Source organism: Phoca vitulina, unplaced genomic scaffold (assembly GCF_004348235.1).
Source record: "Phoca vitulina isolate PV1807 unplaced genomic scaffold, GSC_HSeal_1.0 scaffold16, whole genome shotgun sequence".
Classification (NCBI taxonomy): Eukaryota; Metazoa; Chordata; class Mammalia; order Carnivora; family Phocidae; genus Phoca; species Phoca vitulina.
Genome location: NW_022589719.1, coordinates 25134013 through 25152165, shown reverse-complemented (window position 1 = coordinate 25152165; position 18153 = coordinate 25134013). Strand labels below are relative to the sequence as shown.

The following is an 18153-nucleotide window of genomic DNA, read 5'->3' as shown; positions in this document are numbered from 1 at the left end:
TACCACCAGCTTTGGCAAACTGCATTCTCCTATAGGTCAACTAGGGTCTGTAGATACTAAACATATACATTTCTACTGATGTAATCAACATGTGCCTTAAGTTTGTAAACTTACTTTACCTGATTCCGATGAATCTAGAAAATTGTAAGAGACTGATGATTTGAAAGATGGGAATTTCTTCAAAGATTGGAGGCTGGAAGGTCACTGGCAGCCTAAAAATCTTATTATTTTTACATGTATTTTTCAAAAAACACAAATTCTGTTTGTAATACACAATAAAAACTAAATATTGCAATTTTTTTACTCTCGCTTACATTTTGATATGCCACATCAGAATGTATAATCCTTAAAATAACAGAATAGGGTGCCTGGGTGGCTCAGATGGTTAAGCGTCTGCCTTCGGTCAGGTCATGATCCCAGGATCCTGGGATCGAGTCCTGCATCGGGCTCCCTGCTAGGCGGGGAGCCTGCTTCTCCCTCTGCCTCTGCCTCTCTCTCTCTCTCTCTCTGACTCTCATGAATAAATAAATAAAAAACATTAAAAAAAAAATAACAAAATAAATGTCAAAGACATTTAATGAGCTTAAAACAAGGATTGTAAGTGCGATTACCTGAACATCAATTGTGGATGGTCTTCAAGTTAGTTTTCAGTTACTCAGGAAAATGTCTTGGTCACACATACGCCCCATATAGTTACACAGTTTGCTAGCCCTTCACTGGCATTTACATCTGAAAATGTGAGACTAGAAAGCAGTGATTCAAACAAATCCTGTCAACCTCTGAGAGTCCTGGGCTGGACTTTCCGAAGAGGTACCCAAATTGCTCGACTGGATCCATCTGGAATGACACCAGCATAACCAGGGCCTCGGGTCATTAATTTCCCGGGCAACCAATTATTTTCCTCATTTTTTATCCACACGGGTGCATCCTGAGTTGAGATTGAGGCTGGCGAGAAATGCTTGTCAGCTCTAGTATATGGTTCTCCTTGGGGTAAATGTAAAAAGTTTAAAATAAATAAGGTTTGTGCCATGACATCTCGGGGGGAGATTCCCCCTTTCTTTTTAGATATAATTTTACGGGGTTGTTTTTTAATGGTGGCATGCGCCCTTTCTACTAAGGCATGTCCTTGAGGATTATAAGAAATACCTGTGATATGCTGTATTTGCCATTCTGCAAGGAATTCTCGTACTTTTTTTGCTAGTATATGCTGGGCCATTGTCTGTCTTGATACAAGTAGGTAACCCCATAATAGCAAAACATTCAAGCAAATGAGAAATGACATGCCCAGCCTTTTCCCCCGTCAAAGGAGTAGCATGAAGAAATCCTGAAAAGGTGTCTATTGTAACATGAATATACAAGAGGCGTCCAAAAGGGGGAAAATGAGTAACATCCATTTGCCAAATACAATCAGGAGCTGTGCCTCTGGGATTGATGTCTACCAGATGCTCAGTTAAATGTAGAGGTCAACAAATAGGACAGGAAGAGACTATTTCCCTTGCAGAACGCAAAGGTATTTTATAGTGTGAATGAAGGTGGTTGGCGTTGGTATGAAGAGGGGCATGTTCTGCTTGTGGAGTTTCAAAAATAAGAGTAGCCAATAAATCAGCAGACTGATTTCCCTGTGTAAGAGGTCCAGGGAGGTTAGAATGAGAGCGGAAAAGAGTAATGAACAAAGGGTGAGTTCGAGATTGAATTTCTAATTGTAATTCCTGAAGCAAAGGGTTAATGATAGAATGAGTTGTGGAAATAAGAGCTATTTCTAAAGGCGCAACAATGCCAACTACGTAAGCAGAACCAGATACAATATTTATAGGATAAGGAACATTCTGCAATAAAAACAATAAAGCTGCAAGTTTGACCTGTTGAGCAGAAGTGTAAGGGGTTTTTATGGAGCGTTGAATAGTGGGACCCCAGACTCGGGTGCGCCCAGAGGAAGAGCCATCGATAAAGTATGTAGGAGCTGAGGGGATTGGGGCGTTACGAACTACGCGATTTATAACCCAGGCAGTGCGCTTTAGGAAGTCCCATAATTTCCCTAATGGATAGTGGCAACCTCTACGCCCAGTATAATCAGCAAGAGATATTTGCAGGTCAGTAGAGAAGGGAAAGACTTCCTTGAAAGATGTAGAAGAGATAGGTAAAACAATGAACGCTGGGTCAAAACCAAGAATTTGAATAGAACGATTTCGTCCTTGGAGAATGAGTGAAGCGACAAGAGATAGATATGGAGTAACAGTTCGAGAAGTTTTTGTATGTAAAGTCACCCATTCGAGAGGTTTGTCTTCTTGCACTATGACACCAGTCGGAGAATGAGAGGTAGGGAAAATAAGAAGAAGCAGGGGGAGAGAATCATCATACCTGTGAGCAAAGGCAGTTTTTAATTGCTCCTCAACGGTTTAGCCTCTGCCTGAGGATAGAGTACGAGGACTATCTAAAGCAGAATCACCTTGTAAAGTGTTAAATAAATTTTGTAATTTATAAGTTGGAATCCCTAGGAGAGGGTGAATCCAATTAATGTCTCCTAGGAGTTTCTGAAAATCGTTAAGTGTAAGGAGGGTATCCCTACGAATTCGCATTGTTTGAGGTTTCACTGTGCCACGGTGCCTAGATAGGAAGCCCGAGTAGTTGTTTGGATTTTCTCCGGGGCTATTAAGAGACCAGCAGAAGTCAGATGTTGGGAAGTGGCCTGATACACATCTTGTAATTCGGTTTCAGTTTGTGACGCTAGCAAAATATCATCCATATAATGAATGATATAGGATCGAGGATAGTGATCTCTTACAGGTCTGACGACCTGGCCAACATAATACTGACACATGGTAGGAGAATTAGTCATACCTTGTGGCAAAACTGTCCAGTAATATCGTTTCATCGATTCCTTGTTGTTAGTGCTTGGAACAGAAAAGGCAAATTTCTCCTTATCCTCAAGGTGAACGGCTATGGTATAGAAACAATCCTTAAGATCTCTTATTATCAATGGCCATTGTTTGGGAATGGCTGTAGGAGTGGGTAACCCAGGCTGCAAGGCACCCGGAGGCTCCATGACGGCATTAACATTCCGAAGGTCCATTAGGAGCCTCCATTTGCCTGATTTCTTTTTGATAACAAAAACAGGAGAGTTCCGAGGAGATTGCGAAGGCTCCGTATGTCCTGCCTGCAGTTGTTCTTGAACAATTTGTTCTAAGGCCTACAATTTCTCTATCAGAAGGGGCCATGAGCTGAAGGGAGGCTATTCGGGCTTGATGTGTAAAAGTGCCAATATTTCTACATAGACGAAGATAATCGAGAATGCCTCCTGTTTCCCTATGTGGCCGGATGGCCGTTTGGCAGTCCTCATTAGCATTTTCAAAAGCAAGCTGTCTTAGCAAGTGCTCTTTAGCAGGTTTATTATTGACTTGGCGGTCAATAGCCATTTCGAGCCGAGAAATAAAATCAGTATATGCTTCTGTAGGCCCTTGCATAATTTTTATATAACTTTGCTCCACTTCCCCTGGGGGGTTAGCTTTTCCCAGGCTGCGAGGGCGATTTCAGATACCTGTACTGTGGCTGCTGGTGGAATGTTAACCAGCTGCTCTCGAACATCTGAAAAGGGGCCAGAGCCAGTGAGCATTTCAAAGGAAATAGGATGCATGGCTGGGTTAGCCCGATTCGCCCGGGCTTTCATATAGGCAGCATCTGATAACCACATTTTTCATCGCAATAAATCCTGTGGCTTAAGGCAAGCCCATGCAACCATGTGCCAATCATAAGGGATCCGTTCCCCAGAATTTGCTCAAGCTTTCAAAATCTCTATGGTATAAGGGGCTGTGGGTCCATACAAGTGGCAAGCCTTCTCCAGTTCCCTTAAGGTATTTAAATCTAATCCCTCATAGACAGGACCAACAGCCTGTGTTTGGTCTATGGGGAAAGCCATAAATAGATCATTAGCCCCTTGCCGTCGGAGTTCCTTTTCGAGAGGTGAGAGGGAGGATCGTTTGAGAGGGAGTAAATCTACTGCGGAGGGAGGTTGATCATCTTCAGTGGAGTCCTCCGTTAAAAGCAGAGGGGCCGTGGGTGACGGCTGGGACTGTGAAGCTGTGAAAATTTTTTTACTTTCAGTCTTAGCCTTTTCGAAAGTCTCATCGTCTAATTCATATGTATGTATAGAGTTGGTAGTTTCTTTAGCAGCCTCAGCCAGGGATAACTTATCCCCAGTTTCCATAGTATTGATAACCACTCGTACTAAAGCCTAAATGGGCCAGAAATCAAGGGGAATCATTTCACCCTGTCTCATAGCCCTTAAGTCATTATTTTTCACTCGGATCCAAGTCTCCTCATCTAAGAAGCCTTCTTCCGGAAACCAAGGATTATATTCAACTATTGTTTCCAAACATTTTTCTCTGTGCTGCTTAGTAACTTTAGCTCCATATTCTTTAAGAAAATGATGTATCAACGCAGCGAAACCTGATGTTTTTGAATTTGATTGCCCCATAACCCTGTAATAAACTTTCCTACTTACCACCTTCTGTAGGATTCCTATCGCTGGCCGATCACTCCTCGATGGGGGCTTCAGGTCCCTGTTCGGGTGCCACTTGTTGACCTCTGAGAGTCAGGGACCTGGGGTGGCGAAGGAACTGAGAAAAAGAGACGACAGTATAGCGAGGCACAGGGGACCCTGAGCAAACAGCCCGAGGTGCCGAGGTTTATTTTCCATAATCTAGTATACTTTCTACAATGATATAGATCTATAATGATTTACAGCAGGGGCTTAGTAAGGCACATTCTTCCACGTACACAGGGTTAGTTAAGTGAAGCAGTGGGAATGGAGAAGGAATAAAGAAATCTGTAACTGGCTGTGATCAATTAATTGTAAACACCATTGTACTCGGACCTTAACACAGGATAAGAGAACTAAGAAGGGAGTGCACAGTGTGCTGTTCACAGCTGGCTTCCTATCTACAAAACATCTTCTGCTCTGTACTTCAGAACAGACCACACACATCCCAAGGGCATTTCACTCTGATCCTTTCGGGTTATTTTTAATCCTGCAATCTCAAGTTTTCTCAGAGATCTCGGAGTCTGAGCGAACATGCACCAGTGGTTGTTGTGGAGTTCTGTTTCCCACAAAATCCCAGTAAATCCTCTAAAAATACCTATTAGTATTGCTTTCCTTGAATTTCCAGGAAGGAAAGTCCTACCCTTTTGCAAAGTGGGTGAAGATATAAATACCACTGAAAACTATCCTGATTCACCCAGAAGTATGTGTTCACTTCACAAGAAAGTGATCTAGGATTTTAAATGCCAATAATTCCCTGACACCTGCTCATATTCAGAAGTAAACAAGAGCATTTTGAATTATCTGCTAAAGTATCCTGCATATATATATATATATATATATGTCCTAGAGGTCACATCTTTCAGGTGTATGCCTGCAGGAAATTTACTCTCCAAGAACCAAATACAAACTGAGAGGAGATCACAAGAATGTTTTGACTTTGAAAGTTAAAGAAATTGTTTTCCCAGAAATATTTCTTTAAAAGATCCCCAGCAAATAACACTAATCAGTTGTCCAAGCTTATATTCCCTAACCTCCTGGGAATTTTCAGGCTTTAAATTTATTTTCCACTTTTGCATTAGCCAAGCTCTGGGCACTGTGTCTCTAGAGGTCACTATGGTTATTCAGATTCAGAGTAGCAAAAGAAATTCTGCCAGTTCTGGCTGATTGCTTCCTCTGAAAAGCAGGAGGGAAATGTGGGTAACCCTATGGAAACACTGGTTTGTTTTAGAGGAGGTCTTTATTTCTAGAGAGGAGACGGTAGAAGAAAATCAGAGAGAGCGATTTCCAGAGTCCCAAAAAGAGTCATTAACAAAAGAAATGTAAGATGTATAGCAACCAATTAACCAGTCAATGACCTGTCACCTCACTATTCTCCTGGACCAGTAGTCACACCCAATAGTAATTAACTGTCATTGCTGCAATGAAGGTTTGGATTGTGAAAAAGAAAAAAATAATAATTAGCAAAATAAATTAAAATTAAAAAAATTCCCACTCCTATTTGTAGATTGGAAAAGGACTCATAGGTTTTGTTGAAAAATATTGGAGAAGATAGCCAACAAAATATGTACAGCTCTATTCTAATTGCTACCAGGGACTTTCCCTTGTGTGGTTGCAGTGCTGTAAGTTATATAAACTCAGAATCATGTGCACTGAAATTAACGTGGTCCCCCTTCTTGAACAGAAAATCCATATACATGTGTATTAATATGACTTCAGAAAAATCAATGTTTTATGCATCTCATCTAGATCAGAACAATTCACTTAGTAAACTAATCATAATATTTATAAGCATTTTTAAATTCCTATATGTCAGTCACTGTATTAAGTATTTCAAGTGCATTATCTGATTTAATTCCTTAAAAAAATTTTCATGGAAATTATTGCCCCTATTCCTCAAAGGAAAAAAAAATAGGAATCTTCTAGAGATTAAATAGCTTGCTCAAGATAACAGAGCTGGTTTCCAAAATAACAACAATATATCTGGTCTTCATAACTTTTGTAGAACTAAAATGTATGGCAACATTACATAAAGGTTGGAAGTAGAGAAATAGAACAATATTATTGTAAAGCTATTATACTATATATAAAGTGGTATCATAAGAATGCTCAATTGATTCCAGGGAAGACAAAGAAAAAAGAGAAAAACAAATAGAATTAATAGAAATGTATTACAAGATGACAGACTTACACTCAAACTTATCAATAATCACATTACATGGAAATTGTCTAAGCAATAAAATTAAAAGGCCAGATAGGATACAAAAACAAAACAAAGCAAAGCAAAAACAAACCAACAAACAAACGAACCCTCACAACCTAACTATACTCTGGAAACAGAAAGTGATGTATCTTACATATGAAGATACAAATAATAAATTAGAAGTAAAAGGATGGAAAAGATAAATAACGCCAATACCAATGAAAGATGGAAAGGTTTTTCAATTATCAAAGAGAATTTAAGAGCAAAAAATATTACTATAAGATAAAAAAAATTCATGCATTATGATAAAGGGGTCAACTAATCAAGGAGACATAACTACCTAAATGTTTATGACTCTAATAACAGGGTTATAAAATTCATGAAACAACAACTTATAGAATCTTAAGGAAAAACAGACAAATTCACAATATAGTTGAATATTTCAGAACGCATCTGCCAATAATTAATGGAACAAGTAGACAGAAAATCAGCAAAGAAATAGTAGACTTGAGCAAAACCATCAATTGCCTTGACTTGATCGTCTCTATGAAATACTTCATCTGACTCTAGCAGAATATATATTCTTTTTTTTTTTATTTAAATTTTTTATTGTTATGTTAATCCCCATACATTACATCATTAGTTTTAGATATAGTGTTCCATGATTCATTGTTTGTGCATAACACCCAGTGCTCCATGCAGAACGTGCCCTCCTCAATACCCATCACCAGGCTAACCCATCCTCCCAACCCCCTCCCCTCTAGAACCCTCAGTTTGTTTTTCAGAGTCCATTGTCTCTCATGGTTTTCTCCCCCTCCGATTTCCCCCCCTTCATTCTTCCCCTCCTGCTACATTCTTCTTCTTCTTTTTTTTTTTTCCTTAACATATATTGCATTATTTGTTTCAGAGGTACAGATCTGAGATTCAACAGTCTTGCACAATTCACAGCGCTTACCAGAACACATACCCTCCCCAGTGTCCATCACCCAGTCACCCCATCCCTCCCACCCCACCCCCCACTCCAGCAACCCTCAGTTTGTTTCCTGAGATTAAGAATTCCTCATATCAGTGAGGTCATATGATACATGTCTTTCCCTGTTTGACTTATTTCGCTCAGCATAATACCCTCCAGTTCCATCCACGTCGTTGCAAATGGCAAGATCTCATTCTTTTTGATGGCTGCATAATATTCCATTGTATATATATACCACATCTTCTTTATCCATTCATCTGTTGATGTTTATAGCAGCAATGTCCACAATAGCCAAACTGTGGAAAGAGCCAGAATATATATTCTTGTCAGTTTAGCTCAGAGCATTTACTATGATACATCATTTTTCTGGGCCATTAAGTAAGTCTCAATAATAAAAGGACTCTAATCTTTCAAAGTATGTTCTTTGACCACAGTGGAATCAAATTAGAAATATTAGAAAGAGGGGCGCCTGGCTGGCTCAGTCGTTAAGCGTCTGCCTTCAGCTCAGGTAACGATCCCAGGGTCCTGGGATCGAGGCCGGCATCAGGCTCCCTGCTCGGCAGGAAGCCTGCTTCTCCCTCCCCCACTTCCCCTGTTTGTGTTCCTGCTCTTGCTATCTCTCTCTGTCAAATAAATAAATAAAATCTTTAAAAAAAAAGATATATTAGAAAGAAATCTAAGAAATTTCCAAGTATCTGGAAATTATATAAGGCACTTTTAAGTAACCTCCTGGGTCAAGAAGAAATCAAAAGGGAAATTAGAAAGTAGCCTTATATGAATGAAAATGAAAACAAAATATATCAGACTTTATGGGATCCTCCTAATGCAGGACTTGAAGGGAAATTTATTGCACTAAACATCTATATTGGAAAATAATAAAGGTTTCAGATTAATGTCCTCAGCCTCCAGCTTAAAATTAGAAAAAGAAGAGCAAGTTAAGCCAGAGTGAAAAGAAGGAAATAATAAAGACTGAAGTGAATATCCATGAAAAGCAAAAGAGAAAAATAATAGGGAAAATTGAAAGCAAAAAATCTATTTGAGAAATTCAATAAAGTTGATAAACTTTTGGCCAGATTGAGAGCAAAGGCAAGAAGACACAAATCATCAACAGCAAGAATGAGAGAATTGACATCACTACAAATTTTGCAAATCTTGAAGTGTTAATCAGAGAACAATATAAACAATTTTATGTCTAAAAATTCAAAAACTTAGATGAAAATCTTTAAGATGGGCAAAAGATTTTGAAAAGACATTTCACCAGAAGACATTGCACCATTTTCACCATATCAAGTAAGTGCATGAAAATCTGCTCAATATCATTAGTTATTTATGAAATGCAAATTAAATCTGCGATGAAACACCAGTTCACACCTTTTAGAATGGCTAAAATTAAGAAAATTGGTATATGAAGAGTGGAAGAGAAATGGGAACATTCATCAACTTCCTGTGGGGATGTGACTTTGAAAAGACTGTTTGGTGGTTTCTTAAAATGTGAAACATACATCTACATATGACCAACCATTCCACACCTAAGGATTTGCAGAACTGAAAGCATACAGTTCACACAGAAAATTGTGCAGGAATGTTTACAAGCAGCTTTATTTGTAATAGCCAAAAACCGGAAACAACCCAAATGCTCAAGAGCAGAATTGTAGAATTTGCAGAGTGGAATTCCATTCGGCAATCAAAAGGGAATGCACAACTGATGCATGCAACAATATGGATTAATATGGATTAATCTCAAAATAATTATACAGAATGAAGCTAGCGAACATAGAATATATACTATATGATAAATTTATGTAAAAATCTAGAGAGCACAAACTAATCTATAAAGACACAAAGCACATCACCAGTTACCAGGGAAAACTTTTCAGAGGGATGGATACTCTCACAATCTTGATTATGGTGATGGATTCACAGGTTTATATTATGTCACAACTTAATCAGACTGTACATTTTAAATGTCTACAGTTTATTGTATGTCAATTATAATTCAATAAAAATGTTAAAAGCAACCTAGGACTGAGGAAGACTATCCAAAGAATGAACTTGGAAGAGAAGAATCCTCCCCAAAGTTGGGATTGGAAAAGGTGAGGCTGTAGGCATGGCCAGAACAGCCACAATTACCCTGAAAGTGGGGGGTGCTTTGGGAATGCAGAACAGTGCAGGCTGACAGGAGGCTATGAGTAGGTTGAGTGCAGAGAATCAGCTAAATGCAGGGCTGTGTGAGCCTAGGAGCATGCAGTAGTTCCTTACACAAGAGCCTAGTAAACAAACTTTCTTGGATGTAGGCTGGCAGATGCTGAGTGGGGAGTGCTCAGACATAGTGGAGACCTGTGAACTGGGAGGCTCAAGGCCCAAGATACAAATGTTGGCTTCTGGAGGGTCAGGAGGGTCAAGTGCTAAGCATTTGCCTGCTCTATCCTTTTCATCTTTTCAGTTTCAATTTTCATGCCCTATAATCTTTTGTAAAAGCACATTGGTATTTTAATCCATTATGATAATCTTTGTTTTCCTCCCGGAGAATTTAGTCCCTGGTGTTGATTTTGTTTTACTTATGTATTTGGACTGACTTCTTTCTATGACTTCTTTTCTTCCCCATCCTCCTCCCCCTCTTTCTCCTGCTCTTCTCCTCCTCCTCCTCCTTCTTCTTTTTCTTTCTTTTCTTTCTTTTTTTCTTTCTTTCTTTCTTTCTTTCTTTCTTTCTTTTCTCTTTCTTCTTTCTTTCTTTCTTCTTTCTTTCCTTTTCTTTCTTTCTTTCTCTCTCTTTCTCTTTCTTTCTTTCTTTCTTTTCTTTCTCTTTCTTCTTTCTTTCTTCTTTCTTTCCTTCTTTCTTTCTTTCTCTCTCTCTTTCTTTCTTTTTCTTTCTTTCTTTCTTTCTTTCTTCTACTTTTCCCAGTTTGTTTATTTTCTCCCTCTTTTCTGGCTTTTTAATTGGATTGGCCTCCTTTCATTCCTTCAATGAATTTTTACCTATCTGTTTGTCTATGTCCCTCCCCACCTTCTTACTGCCTATCTCTTTCTTATTACTTTAGCTGTAAGAAATCATGTCTGTACATTGATACGCACAACTGTCTGACGCTGATAGCAATTACCCTCCTGCTGAACCATATATGATACTTAAAAACTTTTTTTCCTGATCATTTTCTTCCAACCCACATGATGCTGTGGACAAGGATCTTTGTTCCCTCTTCTATGCTTTATCTCACATATTAGATAAGATTGCCAAGTTTAATGCAATTTTTAGGCTTACAAATAAGCCTACCACTTCTCTCATTTTCTATTCCTACTGGAATCTATTTTCCTTCTCAGACTTCCTCCCTTTTTAATGAAAATATTCTTCACAATTTCTTTTAGTGAGTGTAGGTTTGTAGTCAACTCTTGGTTATTTTTCAATGTTGTTCCATTGTACTGAAAAATCCTCATTTTACTCTTCTTGAAAAAATCCAGAAGTCAAGGGTAACATTTTTCTTTTAGTGCTTTCATCCATGCAATTCATTTTTTTCTGTTTTCTATTCTTACTATGATTTAAATATTATTGACTTGAAATAGTGTTTTCTATGATTCTTCTTAAGAGCAAGTATTTTGGGGCACCTGGGTGGCACAGTTGGTTAAGCATCTGTCTTCGGCTAGGGTCTTGGTCCCAGGGTCCTGGGATCAAGCCCTGCATTGGGCTCTCCCTGCTCAGTGGGGAGTCTGCCTCTCCTTCTCCACTTGCCTCTCCCCCAGCTCATGTTCTCTCACTCTCTCTCTCAAATAAATAAATAAAAGGAGCAAATCTTTTTCTTTCTTGTGAATATTTTCTAAAATTATTTTCATCAGTTCTCAAAAATTACCAATAATTATCTTTTTAAGTTTTTTTTTTTTTTCCTATTACCCAAACCCTGGAGTCTGATAGATATATGTTGCTTTCTCTTACTTCATTCATAATGTCTCTTAATATATCTACTTTTTTTCTATTACCTCTTCTCTCTAATTCAGTGTTCTGGTAATTTGTTAATATCAAAATTCCATTCATCCTATCTTTCTTAAGATATAACTACTCTGTTTTATCCATCAAGTTTCTAATTAGAATATTCTATTTTTATTTCTTAAATTACTTTGTCTTTTAACACCCTGGGCAATTTTGAGATTCCTGTTCCTATATCATGCTTTTATTTGTTTATTTTTTAAAGATTTTATCTATTTATTTGAGAGACAGAGATAGTGAGAGAAAGCACAAGCAGGGGGTCGGGGCGGGGGAGAGAGAGAAGCAGGCTCCCCACTAAGCAGGGAGGTTGATGCAGGGTTTGATCCCAGGACCCAGGATCATGACCTGAGCTGAAGGCAGATGCTTAACTGACTGAGCCATCCAGGCACCCCTATATCATGCTTTTAAAATTATTTTTTATTTTTATATAATAAACATATTCTATTTGTGTCTGAGAACTACAATCGAAGCTGCCATTGTATGACATATTCTGCTATAGCTGTTTTCAACATAACTTCCTCTTTTATCAGTAATTTTTGCTGTATGATCACATTTTTGTGCTTTGCACAAAAATTAAATATTTTCTCTCTCATTTTTCATTTTCTACTCAAGCCTGTTTATTCCGATTATGGCAGAGATAGAAGCCCCTGGAAGATGTTATTTTCTATACTGTGTATTTTTGCGGCATGTATGTGGATGTGTGGCAATCCAATGTTAGCATGTATGTATAGCGTACCTTCTTCGCCTGGAACCACTGCCCTTATTTGAAGCCTACCAAAATGTATTTTTTCCTTTTTAGGAGTTAATTTTCCTAGTTTTGCTTATTATGACAAACAACTCATATACTCCAGTGAATATCCTATGTATTAAAATTTCCCAATTAGGATCACCTATGTGTTAATCTTGTTTTTTTTTTGTTTGTTTTTTTTTTTTTTAAAGATTTTATTTATTTATTTGACAGAGAGAGCACAAGTAGACAGAGCAACAGGCAGAGGGAGAGGGAGAAACAGGCTCCCCACTGAGCAGGGAGCCCGATGTGGGGCTCGATCCCAGGACCCTGGGATCATGACCTGAGCCGAAGGCAGACGCTTAACGACTGAGCCACCCAGGCGCCCCTATGTGTTAATCTTGTTAACATAAGCTAATGCTCTATTCCTGGAAGTTTTTCTGAGCTATGTTGTATGGACTATCTTTCTACGAGATCTCTTTTTTCTAACAATTGTATATCTATAACAGACAGGTTGGTTTGCATTAATTAACATATTACATACCATGGGTCCTAGAAGTGCCAGAAGTTTCACGTATTTCTAAACCACTTATTGCACTCACCCTAGCGTTTTTCTATTGATAATAATTTTTATTTAATATATTTTATTTTATGTCAGTAATGTATTAAGAAAGAACATTAACACAGGTATACAACCACTATCTTAACATTTTAAGTCTTAGTTATAATATAAAGTATGTTAAAGAAACAATAGAAGACTTATATTCACCAAAAGAAATGTTTAAGAATGTTCAAAGCAGTGCTATTCATAATGGCCTAAATGGGAAACTACCCAAATGTCTAGCAACAAGATAATAAATAAATTAGCTGTTACATACTCATACAATGAAATACTATAGATCAATGAAAACACTCAGAAAATACATAAAACATGTATTTGAATGAATCTCACAAACATAATGAAGAGACACTAAGAGTATGATCTGGGTCATTATTTTTCCACAAAGTACAAAAGTATGTCAAACTAATTGATTTAGAGATGAATCACCTTAGGGAGGTTGCTATTATAAAGAGAAATGGTGAGGACTTCAGGTGTACTGGTAATTTCTAACTCTTAATCTGATTTCTGATTACAAGATATTATTGCTCCATTTGTGGTAATACATGAACCGTATGTAAATGTTACGTGCAACTTTCTGTGTTCATAGTTGAGTAAACAGTTGAAAAATTGAAAGTATTATTTTCTACAGCTCTTTAGCATTTTATGGTGTGAAAAAAATGCATGGTCTGTTTTATCTTTTTTTTTGACACAATGGCCAATAGGTGATATAATCTTTTATATTTAAGATATCATCTGGTTATTTCATATCATATAAGCACAATTCTTTTTTTAATATTTATTTATTTTAGAGACAGAAAGAGAGAGAGCAAGAATGTGTGGGCAGGGTGGGGAGGGAGATGGAGAGGGATAGGGAGACAGAGAATCTCAGGCAGACTCCGCCTGAGTGTGGAGCCCTGCCTGGGCTCCATCTCAGAACCCTGAGATCATGACCTGAGCTAAAATCGAGAGTCTGATGCTCAACCCAGTGAGCCACCCAGGTGCCCCTATAAGCACAATTCTTTTTTTTTTTTTCATAGATTTTATTCATTTATCTGAGAGAGAGAAAGAGAGAGCACAGAGGGAGAGAGAGAACCTGATTCCCTGCCAAGCTGGGAATCAATCACAGGAACCTGAGATCACACCCCAGCCGAAGGCAACAGACTGAGCCACCCAGGTGTCCCTATAAGCACAATTCTTAATGACTATGTCAGGTGGAGAGGCATATGAATAAGAATTATACTCAATTTGTTGAGGAAGTGTCAGAATGAAACATAAAACAACAGAGGTGGTGTGTTTCCTGCTTACCCACTTACCTCTCCAAGCAGCGGGTCCAGATGATAAGAATGGATCTTATTCACAGTCATGGGTTTCACAGAACTGCTGCATGAAAATCAGAAAAGCTTCCTCAAATCTACTTTCCTTCCAAGAGTATATGACCACACCACACGTTCCTCAAGGCATTCTTCATCTCCGTGTTTCTCAGCGTGTAGATCAGAGGGTTGAACATGGGGCCAATGATGGTGTAGAAAAGAGCAAACACTTTGTCTTCTGGGAAAGTTGTGGCTGGTCGAACGTAAATGAATAGCGCAGGTGCAAAAAACAGAACCACGACTGTGACATGGGAAGTGCAGGTGGAAAGAGCTTTGGCGCGGCTCTCTGCAGGGTAAGCCCTGATGGTGTATAATATCAAGAAATAGGACACCATCAAAATCACAAAAGTCACCAGAGCAATCAGGCCTGAATTAACAACTACGAAGAGACCAATTCTGTATGTGTCAGTGCAGGCCAGCTTCAGTAAAGGATACACGTCACAGAAGTAGTGATCTATCTCATTGGGGCCACAGAAGGGTAGGAAGATGGTGAGGAGGAACTGACTGGCAGAGTGAATAAATGCCCCAGTACAGCAAGCTGTGATGATTGAGTTACACCTCTGGCTGCTCATGATGACGGTGTAGTGCAGGGGCTTGCAGATGGCCACGTAGCGGTCATAGGCCATCCCTGTGAGGACGAAGATCTCCACGCCTCCAAATAAATGTGTGGTAAAGAGTTGTGTCATGCAGTTACCGTAGGAAATGGTCTTCCTTTCTGCCAGTAAGTCAGTCATTAGTTTGGGTGTCACAGTGGATGTGTAGCAAAGGTCGGAGAGGGAGAGGTAATTAAGGAAAAAATACATGGGTTGCTCAATTAGCCGACTGCACATGATAGAAATCATTATGAGCAAGTTTCCCACCCAAATAGCGATGTAGCAAAATAAAAATAATACAAAACAAAGGATTTCAATATTCCTGTTTTTGGATAGTCCCAAGAGAATAAATACAGTGACATTATTGCTTTGATCCATGGTCCAGCATAGATAGAATACATGAATCACCTGAAATACAGAATTAATGAGGCCATATTTAGAAAGGTTTCTTCAGTAGAGGGATGATCATATCCTATTCAAGGAATTTACTAGGTTGAATATGCCTCATTCAGTGTCTCAGAGAATAAAAATCAAGTATTCAATTAAAATGACCGGTAAGAAGACTGAATTAGCAGATTTTCATTAAATCTACCAGAAAATTGTGATCAATGTCTGCCTTAGTCAACAAGAGGGCCTTTGATCAATCCACAATTGAGTCTTGGATGCTACTGAAAACATGGTACTTATTGCTTAACAATGTGTTCCACCCAATACTTTTATAATTTTAGGATCAATTCTGACCAGATATCTTCATGATGTCTGTACTTTCATGATTCAGGGTCATGATTCAGCCCTGACCTTACACCTGGCTTCTCAATCAATTCTTATTTAAATTTCCTCTTGAACTCTTACTAAGTTAACGTGGTCACCCATACAATGAATAATAACACTGTAATAGAGATGGAATTTTAAAAAAATATTCATTTCCATAGTGGAATTTTAAGAACTTGAATTCATTAAGGACAAATTATTAAGAAATAACTTCTGATGATTCTCCAAATCAGATTATATGATATTAGCCAATAAGTTAAGAGGCTATTTTAATTTGAATAAAATATAATGCTGAATATACTATTGGCTTGAATTATTCATCAAACATTCCTGAAATATGTTCTTTATCCTTGCTCAAGCATAGAGTCTTTTGCATAATTTTAAGTCTCTAAGTAAAGAAAGTCTTGGAATGTTCTCAGGCAAAGCCATTCCATCAATCTGTCTGCCTTTATTAGGAGTTTGCTAAAAATATTCCTTGAATCTCTAGTTGTCTTGGTGCAGAAGACAGCTATGCTTAATGGCCTGCCTGGCAGTCCTTGATTCAACTTCCTTACAGACATCAGGCTACCTCGATTAACTGCCACATATTTTAATGCCTTTAAAAAATCATGTGTAGGGCACCTGGGAGGCTCAGTAGGTTAAGCGTCTGCCCTTGGCTCAGGTCATGATCTCGGGGTCCTAGGACTGAGTCCTGCATCCGGCTCCTTGCTCAGCGGTGAGCCTGTTTCTCCCTCTCCCTCTGCTCATGCTCTCTCTCTCTCTCTCTCTCTCTCAAATAAATAAAAAAATAATCTTGAAAAATAAATAAATAAATTATTTAAAAATCATGTGTATAGTCTGATCATTCATTGTAGTTTTGGGGGAATCCCTTGTTACATGTCTTAATTCAGACACTAACTTCAGATATGACCTTTGCATGTCAGTTACTTTCTTTTAAGAAGTTTTTTCTTCATTTGAAATCTAGAAAAATATATCTTGCTCTATATAATTCAGACTACCACTGAGACTCAGCTTTGATCATAGGTGAGAAAAATCTTTAAAAAAAAACTGCACACGTCAGTATTATTGTGTTGAAATTAACGTACACAAAGAAAAATAAAATTATCTTATAATTTTATGATTATTTATAAAATTATTTTAGGCTTATAGAGGTTAAGGAACTTGTGTATAGTAACATGACTAGTATATATAGCAAAGTAGGGTTTATAACCTGAGTTTTCTGACTCCAGTGTCTGTGTTTCTAAACACTTTACAGCCTCTCAAAAGGAAAATACTGAAGCAACAATATAAATTTAACATGAACTCTGGCTGTTCCAAATCTGAAATTTGCACACATTTCTGAATCTTCCAGACAAAACCAGGATCCGTCCTGAATGGATAATTGTCCCATTTTAGTCACTCAAATTTAAATGGAAAATGTGTAAAAGGAAACACAGAACTATAAGATAGACTCAAGTCTCCATGAAAAACCACAAACCAAATCAGTTCAGGATTCTGGAATAAATAAGCCAGTTCTAGAAAGAAAACAAACGTATAGCTCATGTGCTTCTCTAGGAAGCAATATATTTCTTATTCTCTCAAGCATGAGTGGTGATATTGCAACTTCAGCTATTGGCCAAGTGAGAAAAATAGGTAGGAGAAAACTATTTGGGTGCATGCCCTAATACTTCCACACCTTACATTTGGGGCCTAGTATACTCTTGGCATATAAACTTCCTATCTGTAGAATGAATGCACTAGCTTCAATGATCCCATCATGAGGTCTTTTGCAGAATTAAAATTATTATTAGTCAATGTTTTACTGACCATCTTCCTAAAGTTGTAATAATTTGTCCTTTTTTAATGTATAGGCATCTAATAGACAGAATTAGTACATGATTTTGATCTTATTTTTCTAGAATATGTGATTCTATCCTCAGTAGACAACCACGATCTCTTTGAATTTAGTCCTTTCTTAAACCAAAACCTTAGACTGTAGAATTCACAGTAAAATCTACTTTAAAATTAGCTGCTAATTAATGTTTTCCTAACATAGTAGTTAAAAATATTTTATTCAAAAGCTATTATTACATATTTCTGCAGAATAATGGAAAAAATTACTCACATTTTTTCCTCTGCGCTTATTTTGAATGTGTTCTTCTTTTACAGTTTTTATGTCCTCTCTTCATTGAAATCACAAGCATTCTTTAACTATTTGAATGATTTTAAGTTTCTGACTTGAAATTTTTCTCTACTCAGCAAGTGCTACTGATGAATTTCACTTTCTAATTCCCCAAAGTATCCATAAAAAATTACAAAATTCATGCATTTTTTGTAACTACTCTCACCTGTCATACCTTCCGTTCAAATAAATGATAGGAGGTCACCTGCAGAAAAAAAGCTTGAAGTCAAAACTTCATTTTCCAAAA

At 37.8% G+C, this 18153-nt stretch overlaps 1 protein-coding gene across 1 annotated transcript; it reads right to left on the bottom strand.

Moving 5' to 3' along the window:
- Positions 1-14422: 14422 nt before the first annotated feature.
- On the bottom strand, positions 14423-15352 carry LOC116638636 (olfactory receptor 4P4-like). The gene has a single exon (XM_032414743.1). It carries the CDS (start codon positions 15350-15352, stop codon positions 14423-14425), a length of 930 nt encoding a protein of 309 aa, XP_032270634.1.
- Between the last annotated feature and the right edge of the window lie 2801 nt (positions 15353-18153).

Excerpts from the sequence above, each read along its gene's own strand:
- LOC116638636 (XM_032414743.1), bottom strand. The coding sequence starts at position 15,352 with ATGGATCAAAGCAATAATGTCACTGTATTTATTCTCTTGGGACTATCC.